Raw genomic sequence first — 9,547 nt, 5'->3', positions numbered from 1 at the left:
TGATATATATATGCTGATACAAGTAAAGAGCACTAGAAACAATCTAACCAATAGAGAGTACGTACGTGAAATAGGCCAACAAACATTATTGGCAAAGAAACAAGCCAAATATGCACAAGCTTTTGGAGGACGCCGCCGTCAACACATATTTCAATCTAACAAATTGTAACTATTGCCAGTGTCAGCACCCACACAGCAACCAACAATCTAACAAATTGTCTTGTGTCTCGCGCGCCGCCGTCGGAAGGAGGGAGATATCAGGTTTGATATGGATGCGTATGCGTCTGGTCTGGATCACCTTTCAACTACGTGCATGGTGTTGGGCTGTCCGGCTGGGCCGAGCTATCAAGATGGGCCGAGGCCACAATCACGAGGGAGCACACAGGGAAGATTAACTTAGTTATAGGCTAATGGGTAGGTTTAGAATCTAGGTTGTATAACCCTTTACGCTAGAGATAGCAACATTTAGTTAAAACTATAGCCGTACATAAGATAATTTATTTATCATATATGTTCTGACTAAGAAAAATATATGCCATAGTTTTGGAGAGATTTGATTGCCTAATTCATCCTCCGTCTTAATGCAAAATGAGTATAGAGGACGAGGAGGCAACTCGGTATAGACTATAGGGCAAAATTGATCGAGGTGTGCCTTGCATATATATATACACATGCCGTTAGAATGACCGGAGCAAGACACTGATGATGAGACCATGACCATGCATGCCGCATTGCCACAATTAGAGAGAGAGAAACACTTGTCCCCTAGAGGGGAGGGAGGCCTTCCTTTCTACCACTTCCCGCCATTTGGTGACGCCATATATCCATCTAGGAAGGCAAGCCATGACCATTCTTTGAAACTCGCCGTCGTAGCTCTCTTGTTCCGCCGCGCCATTTCCCTGTTTCAGTTTCTCTGTGGCTTTCCGCGCGCTGCATGACCTGGTAGATTGTTGTGAAGATGAACGACCTGTTCTCGTCGAGCTCGTTCAAGAAGTATGCGGACTCGAGCGTGGCGACGTCGGCGGGGGGCGCGGAGGCCGGCGGCGAGAGCGTGATTAACCTCGACAAGTTCTTCGAGGATGTGGAGGCGGTGAAGGACGACATGCGCGGTCTGGAGGGCATGTACAAGGGCCTCCAGTCCACCAACGAGGAGACCAAGACGGCGCACGACGCCCGCACCGTCAAGTCCCTCCGCTCCCGCATGGACAAGGACGTCGAGCAGGTGCTGCGCCGCGCCAAGGCCATCAAGACCAAGCTCGAGGACCTCGACCGCTCCAACGCCACCTCGCGCAAGGTGCCCGGCTGCGGGCCGGGGTCCTCCACGGACCGCACTCGCACCTCCGTCGTCGCCGGCCTCGGCAAGAAGCTCAAGGACCTCATGGACGACTTCCAGGTATAGTATATTGCTTGCTTGTGCTTGGTGGTGGTGACGACATGTAGAAAGTTAATTAATTAATGGACGCGCGCGCGCGCGCTCTTCCATTAATCCAGGGGCTGAGGGCGAGGATGGCCGCGGAGTACAAGGAGACGGTAGCGCGGCGGTACTACACGGTGACGGGGGAGAAGCCGGAGGACAGCACGATCGAGGCGCTCATCTCGTCCGGGGAGAGCGAGTCGTTCCTGCAGAAGGCGATCCAGGAGCAAGGGCGCGGGCAGGTGATGGACACCATCTCGGAGATCCAGGAGCGGCACGACGCCGTGAAGGACATCGAGCGCAGCCTCATGGACCTGCACCAGGTGTTCCTCGACATGGCGGCGCTGGTCGAGGCGCAGGGCCACCAGCTCAACGACATCGAGAGCCACGTCGCGCACGCCAGCTCCTTCGTGCGCAGGGGCACCGTCGAGCTGGAGTCCGCGCGCGAGTACCAGAAGAGCAGCCGCAAGTGGATGTGCATCGCCATCCTCGCCAGCATCGTGCTCATCGCCGTCCTCGTCTTGCCCGTGCTCGTCAACCTCCGCATCTTGACGCTCCCCACCAGACGATGATGAATCACTCCAAGGGGCGCCTCTCTCTCTCTCTCTCTCTCTCTCTCTCTCTCTCTCTCTCTCTCTCTCTCTCTCTCTCTCTCTCTTCGTGTTTGTTCTTCTCTCTATTTCCGTACTTCATTTTTTTCTTGTCAAGGTCTCAAGGATTCCCGTTTTGTTTCCAGGTTTGTACCATTTTATTATCTGTTTTTTTCTTGGTAGTAGTAGTTTAATTTTCAAAAGCATGCTTCTGCTACATGATTGACATTTGACAAAGAAGACATGCATGGGACGTATGAGCGTTGTGAATTACAGTGACTCTGTAACAGTTCGGTAATTTGAGATCAAGAGCCAATAGGTGTGGATGGTTACTCGAATTGAAGGACGTTTTAAATGTGGATTCCTACCGTACTATGCAAGATTGCTGAGAAATTGGGTTTATCCTGTTGGGTTGGATTTTGATACCTAACAGTAAACAAAAAAAGACACAGTGGACAAATTAAAAAATCGAATCAGACAACTAGAGGAGATGAACGGGACCCAATATTACACTCTAACCTCCAAAACTCCAAATGACACACAAGAGATGTCTAAGCACCCACTAGTGGATAAATGTTCTTGGTAAAGACCGGAGAACACAACAAATCACTTGAATCTGAGTTTCATTTTTTCAGAAAAGTTTCTGTGACATACACGAGTCCAATAAAACAAATAGATCTCAAAACGGACACCAAAAAGTCCGAAACGGTCCAAAAATGTGTCGCTTACTCATGTTGTTTTCAACAGCCCGAAACTAAGTTCTAAAATGCAAAATTAATCCAAACATACCCTAATTGAGATGAAATTTTGTACACGCCTTCAAGGCAGTTCCAAAGGTGTCCACCAAATTTGAATTCAAAAATATTTAAACCTCAAAGTCATATATGAAAGCATGAATTCGAATGGATTTTTTTATCAAAATGGCTAAAGGGAATGGAAAATCGTGCTCTAGGTGAATCAGCCCTGTCGGAGAGGAAATTCTCCGTCCGGGTGGCGGAACGCACCCGCCCTAAATCCTAAGACGAGGAGGGGCCTAAGTGTTTTGCCTGCTAGCTAGATGGACGATGAACACAAGAACACACAAGGGTTTAGAGTGGTTCAGGCCGCCGGAGCGTAATACCCTACTCCACTGTGTGCTGTATTGAGCTTGAGAGCTTATATGAACTTGTGAGTCTGAGTGTCCGAGTGAGCTTGCTTGTAACGTCGTGTGCCCTACCTTTTATAGCTCAAGGGGGGCACATACAAGGCTGCTGAGCCCTGACATGTGGGCCCAGGGGCAAAATGGAGGGAATACACTATAAAAGTATCTCATGTCAGCAACGGCTGGGCAATCTTCAGGCGCAATAATGTCCGTAGTGCATATAGTATTGATATCCAGCGCCGCTTCCTCGATAACGCGCGAGTGATGATGAGCATAGTGTACGCCGCAGCACGGGCGTACTGCTTGCCAACGGAATGGACAGGCACGCCGCTTGCAGGATGGCCTGGTCGCCGCCCGTCAGCGGAGTGGACATGGCTCATTAAATTCTAAGGCGGCACATCGCCTGCTAGTGGAGTGGACAGGGCTCATTAAATGCCGAGGCCGCACATCACCTGCCAGTGGAATGGACAGGCGGCGCGCCTTATCCGCAATAAATGCAGAGGCCGCGCGGCCCAGAGGCCTTACGTCAGGCTCCGCCCACGGGCAGCGTGCCACGTGGCAACATCGGGGCTCCGCCTGAGCGGGGAGCAGGAGCATACGTGGTATGGTCCAGACACGTGTCAGCTCCGGACCCCCGCCTGGCCTTGATTAAGGCCTGGGTATTCTTTGTCTCGGAATCCCGGGACCCTACTGTGAGTGGCCCGGACCCCACACGGAGGGGTCCAGGACCTGCCCCAGGGGTCCGGTTTGTACCCGTGGAGGTCCTGGACCTTGCCCGGAAGTCCGGTCCGTATATGCAGGGGTCCGACACTTTCCCATGGGGGTCCGGACCCACTATTGATACCTTGGAGGATATTGTCTTCTTCGGCCATGTGGCGGCCCTGGAGCCGTCCCTGTTGTGGGGTCGGGTGCTATTCACCACGCGACTAGAGACAGCCGCACGGGCACCGTGTCTTCATACTGTAGTAAGGGGTACCCCTGTTTCAGGGTAGCGACAGTGGCCCCCGTGCCCACCTCAGGGGAGGATACGAGCCTGCAGGTGAGGCTAAAGCTTGATTGACGATTGGCACGCCACTTCCGTGCGCTTGCTGACATAATCACTGCCAGTCCGCCTTCGGATAGAGATGGCCAAATGGGCGGTCCGGCCCGGTCCGGCCCGGGCCCAGTGAAGCCCGACCCGTTTTGGGCCCGACCTGCCAAGCACGGTTAGAAAACCGGGCCGGGCCGTCTAAGCCCGCGGGCTCGATTTCCTGTCCGAGCCCGGCCCGCAGCAGGCCTAAACGGGCCGGGCCGGTCCGTTTAGCACGAAAAAAGCGGGCCGAAAAGCGGGCTAAACGGGCCGGTAAGCACGTTTTAGTGCAAAAAAAGCGGGCTTAACGGGTTTAGGGGTAAACAGGCCGTGCCGGGCTTGCCCACCGTGCCTAGTTTCCTGTCCGAGCCTGGCCCGCTTATACGTGCCGGGCTGGCCCGGGCCTGCATAGAACCGGGCCGTGCCGGGCTCGGACCGTGCCCAAACAGCGGGCTTCGTGTCGGGCTCGCGGGCCTCGTGCTTATTGGCCATCTATACCTTCGGACACGCCAACTGCCAAGTCTATCCCCGCGGCTGACTGACCCACGGCCCCCACGCCTGATGGTTTTGCTGGGCCACACACGAGGCGCCTCGATACCGCTGCATTGGTTTAAAAATTCACCTTCTTTGTCCTTTGTGGCGGCCCCGAGGAGGTGCAGTACTGGCGCGAGCGGCGGTTCGCTCTTTCTGCACTCAGAAACCGACGCCCAAGGAGTATGACTCGTGGGCCCGAGCCTCTATGTCAGAGACTGGGCCGTTGTTTTCGGTGGAGATGGAGAGGCGCACTACCGTGGGCGGCGGTTCGCCTTCTTCGCACTCGGAGACCCGCACGCCAACTGTATGACTTGTGGGCCCAGGCCCCCGTGTCATAGGCTAGGCTGCCTTGGTGCGCGTCGGGCGAGATTTTCTGCGGTGTCTCGGGGCGCGAGCGGGAGAGTCTTCCTTGAGAAGGGGTTCACCCCGCGTGCAGCAGTTACGCTTTCGCATTCTCTCCAACTGCAGCGCCCTTTCGCCTTCTATCTCTCCGCACCCCTTTGCATTCGCGTTCCTCTGCCTTTAGCCGCCGTAGTCGCCATGGCCTCGCTAGTCCATCCCGAGCGCTTCCAGTCCGAGGTGGCACTCAACCTGGTGCGCAACCTGCCCGGATGGGGCACGCCGGCGTTCGCCGGAAGGATCCGCGCCGGCGCTTCACCCCTCGGCGATCTTGCCGCCGGGGAGTTCGTGCTCTTCGTCTCCTACCTCTCCTGTGGGTTGGCGCTGCGGATCTCGCCTTTCTTCCTGCTGCTGCTGGAGGAGCTCGGCCTCCAACTTCAGCACCTCACGCCCCACTCCATCCTCCAGGCGGCCATCTTTGCCCACCTGTGTGAGATGTTCGTGGGGGTGGCGCTTCTTCCACCAGTGCTCGGACGAAAGGGTGTTGCGCAGCGACCTTCCGGAGAAAGCGAGTTGAGATGCAGCTCCATCTTTCGCATGAACTTCATTGCCTCCTGCAGCAGCCTTGTTAGCTCCTCCCTGAACTTCACCGGCACCTCGTGGTACGCCTCCATGAACTGGTCGAGCTCCGGTCCGTCTCAGCGGCCAGGCTGCCGAGCACCATGCGCTGTCGCGTCTCCATCTCTTTGGCTTTAATAGCCTCGACGTCGCCTCCAACGATGAGGGCTTCTTCGCCTTGACGCACGCATCGAGGAGACCGCCGTCGTTGGCAAGCTGCAGCACCGGGTTGCTGCTAGCTCCTCTGTTCCCAGTGACCACCACCGTGTTCGGGGTGAGCGGCAGGCCTGCGCCCGGCGGTTACGGCGGCAGCTACGCTACGACAACGCTGAGGGAGGATGCCCACGGGCGGTGGTAGTGATCGCTGGTCCGGTTGCCGACACTGAAGACGCCGCCCGGGAGGTCGTACAGGACGCCGTGGAGGCGGCGGCTGCGCGCTTCCAGCGCGACCCTGCTGATGTCGAGTAGCTTGTACCTGTAATGAGGCTAGGGCTCCGCTTGAAGGCGGATGTAATAACTTTTATTTTTGTAAGATACTTTTGGGAACTATCAATTAAACAACTCTTATCTGTATGGTATTTTGTCTTGCTGTGTGTGGCGTTACCAACTCCTCTCCTGGTACCTGCCCCCCTTGGGATGTAGGCTCGACGTGTCGAGGCTGGATACCAGCATACCTAAGAAAGAGTTGGTGACCCGGCCCCCAGGAGGTAGCCTCTCCTGGTACCAGGACCTGTACACAGCTTCGGCTAAGGAGCGTTAGTAGCACACCCATAGGATCCATCGTCTGGTATCAGCCATCCTTTGATTCATGCAACAGGACCTGCAGGATTTAGCCTGGGAAGCCAAGCCGTGTGCCCGGACCCCCTGAATCACAGCTCTAGATACTAGGACACCCATCGCAGAGTGGTGGAGCGTGCATGCTTAGGGTACGGGACCAGGCTAAGCGGCTACACAGTTCCGGACCACCCCAGGAGACGTGCGTCCATTCTCTAGAACCGGACCCCAGGTTGCCGGACCCATAGGACTATAGTTCCAAATACTAGGGTACCCATCATAGAGTGGTGGAGCATGTAGGTTTAGGGTACGGAACCAAGCTAAATGGCTACACAGCTCTGGACCACCCCAGGAGACAAGTACCAGTTCTCTAGAACTGGCCCCCAGGCTGCTGGACCCCTCTGCCTTCGTAGAGGGGTCCTAAACTGCAATTCTGGCTACTCAATTCGGATGTCATCATACCAGCAGGGGTGGAAAACTGTATGGGTGGGTTAGATAAAAAATAATATCCGGAATCTGTAGCAGAATAAAACCATCACATGAGCACATCTGAGGGGGTAAATCCTTCCTTTATAACTTGACATGCATGGGTGCAGACCAACGGGCCGGGCTTATGAGGGTGGACCTCATCAGGCTGGCGTACACGTATGCACAACCTAGTTACAAAAAGAGGAAAACTTAACCCCTCAGGTTTGCTCTTATGGGTAGAACTTACGGAGATGCTCTATGTTCCAGGGGTTGGGAAGAGGCATTCCTTCAGCTGTGGCGAGGCGGACACACCCGGGTCGGCATACTTCCATCACCTTGAAGGGTCCTTCTCAACTGGAGGGGAGTTTGTGGAGCCCTTCTTGGTTTAGAATTCGCCTTAGGACTAGGTCCCCCAAACCTGAGCTCCCTACTATGCATGAACCGCTGGCGGTAGCGCCCGATCGCTTGGTTGCACTGTGTATTTTGGATTGTTGCTCGCCATCTGCGCTTGTCGATGAAGTCCATGCCCTTATGCCATAGCTGTTCCTGCATAGACTCATCGAAAGCCAGGACCCGTGGGGTGCCCATAAGGATTTCCGAGGGAAGGCAAGCTTCGGCCCCGTAGACCAGGGAGGACGGAGTCTCCCCGGCAGCTCAACTAGCTATCGTCACCGGAGTCGGAGTCTCCGGTGAAAACGTCCTTCAGGACCCCCTCGGGCGACTGATACCCGAGGTCCCATTCTCCCACGACCACCTCGCCGTCGTTGACCCTTTCCTTGCCAGGCTAGCGACGAGATGGGGAGCCATCCCTAGAAGTCTGCTCGCGCCGCTCGCTGACGCGCTTCGCGAGCTCGATGATCTCGCGACACTCCGCGACGCTGTGGCAACTGTTGGGGTGTACAGGGCATGTGCCACTGTTACCCCTCTGCGGTCGTGGGTGCTTGTTGCGCTCGCTCTGGCCCCCAGTCACGGCTGCGACGATCGAAGTAGTAGACAACGTCCTCTCGTGGTCGCGGTTCTTCTTCTTCTTCTTTTTGCCATCTTGAGCGACGACACCCGAGCCACCCGTCTAGGTAACCCTGGTCTGTGGTGCCGAGTGCCATGCACGGCCCTCGGTGGCCCTAGCGCACTTGTCGGCCAGAGCGAAGAGCATGGTGACAGTTTCCACGTCATGCGTGGCTAACTTCTCCAGCATCTTTTCATCATGCACCCCCTGGCGGAAAGCGGTGATGATGGAGGCATCGGAGATACGGGGTATGGTCCCTCGTACCTTGGTGAAGCGGGAGATGAAGGCCCAGAGAGTTTCCCCGGGCTCCTGCCTCACTGCATGGAGGTGTGTGTAACACCCTGAATTTGGGGGTATAAAATTTCTTTGCTCATATTCACAAATTCAGGTGTTACTTCCCTTTTCTCATCCTTCCTCATTCTTTTCTTTCTCATTTCTATAGGAGAAAAGTGCTTATTTCATTTGTAATTATAGTTTAATATGGTTAAACCCTAAGGGAGTATGAGTTGTTGCATCATGTTGAACCCTAGATTTCACTTTTGTTTGGTGCATAATTCTTGGAAAGTCTAATTTGAATTTGTGGCTTATTTGGATTTGAATCAAATAGAGAAAATAAAAAGAAAAGAGAAAACAATTCCAGAATAAAAGGAAAAAGGAAAGAAGCCCAACCCTGCCCCCCCCCTCGGCCTTTCGGCCCACTAAGCCCATCCCTCGCGCGCGCTCTCTTCCCCCCGCTCTCTCTGCCCTGGCGGGCCCGCCCGTCAGCGCAGCCGCCTCCCGCGCGCCCGCCTTCTCCGCGCCCACGTCGCGCGTGGAGCTCGCAACCGCCCCGCCCTTGGCCACTTGAGCCCCGAGCCCCACTCGCCCTCTCCCCCTCCCCCATTTGCGCTCCAGCAGACCCCTCTTCCACCTCTCCCTCGCTGCGCGCACGCCAGAGCGCCGCCGCCACAAATCCCCGCCGTCCCGAGCTCGTTTCCCGGCCACCGTTGGAGCTCCGCCGTGTCCGTTGCCACGGTGAGCTTCGCCCCGGCGTCCGCAACCCGGGACGCGCCCCAATTCCCTCTCCCCCTCCCTATTTCTCTCTGCCCGCGCTCACCCGCCGTTCCCCGTGCAGCCGCGGAGGTCCGCCACCGCCGCCCCAGGCCACCGTCGCGCCATTGCCGTCGCGGAGGAGTCCCCGGAGCCCGCCTTGAGGTAAAGAACCTCTCCCGCCCCTATCGACCCGTGTATTGCCTTCTGCCATGTGTAATTCCTCGCCGGAGTAGATTTATGCCGCCGCCGAGCCGCTCCGCCGTGAACCGCCCCCCTCCGGTGCCCCTGCCCCGACCCAGACCCCACCAAAGGACTCCCCGTGCCCTCCCCAACCTTCCCGGCCGCTCAGGTCGCCTCGGAGGCCCGCTAAACGCCCGCGCCCCTCGTCTCCGGCGAGTCCTCCGCCGCGGGGACGAGCGCCGCCGCCCCAGCTAGCCGTAGAAGAAGCCCAGGCCGGCCACCCGATCCCCACCGTCCGTCCCAGATCGGGCGGTCCCGTTTTAATTAGGTCAAGCCTAATCCTGGCCGTCCGCCGGAGATCCAGCGGCCCAGGCCCGCTTCC

At 56.4% G+C, this 9,547-nt stretch overlaps 1 protein-coding gene across 1 annotated transcript; it reads left to right on the top strand.

The window, feature by feature from the left end:
- Positions 1 to 825: 825 nt before the first annotated feature.
- On the top strand, positions 826 to 2,302 carry LOC103629800 (syntaxin-124). The gene is made up of 2 exons (XM_008650911.3): positions 826 to 1,393; positions 1,492 to 2,302. Exons 1-2 carry the CDS (start codon positions 959 to 961, stop codon positions 1,984 to 1,986), a joined length of 930 nt encoding a protein of 309 aa, XP_008649133.1. The 5' UTR covers positions 826 to 958; the 3' UTR covers positions 1,987 to 2,302.
- Positions 2,303 to 9,547: the final 7,245 nt, after the last annotated feature.

This window comes from Zea mays, chromosome 6, assembly GCF_902167145.1.
Source record: "Zea mays cultivar B73 chromosome 6, Zm-B73-REFERENCE-NAM-5.0, whole genome shotgun sequence".
Classification (NCBI taxonomy): domain Eukaryota; kingdom Viridiplantae; phylum Streptophyta; class Magnoliopsida; order Poales; family Poaceae; genus Zea; species Zea mays.
This window is presented reverse-complemented; position numbering and strand designations above follow the sequence as displayed.

Excerpts from the sequence above, each read along its gene's own strand:
- LOC103629800 (XM_008650911.3), top strand. The coding sequence starts at position 959 with ATGAACGACCTGTTCTCGTCGAGCTCGTTCAAGAAGTATGCGGACTCG. Across the intron at positions 1,394-1,491 it reads ACCTCATGGACGACTTCCAG|GGGCTGAGGGCGAGGATGGC; the intron begins GTATAGTATATT and ends CCATTAATCCAG.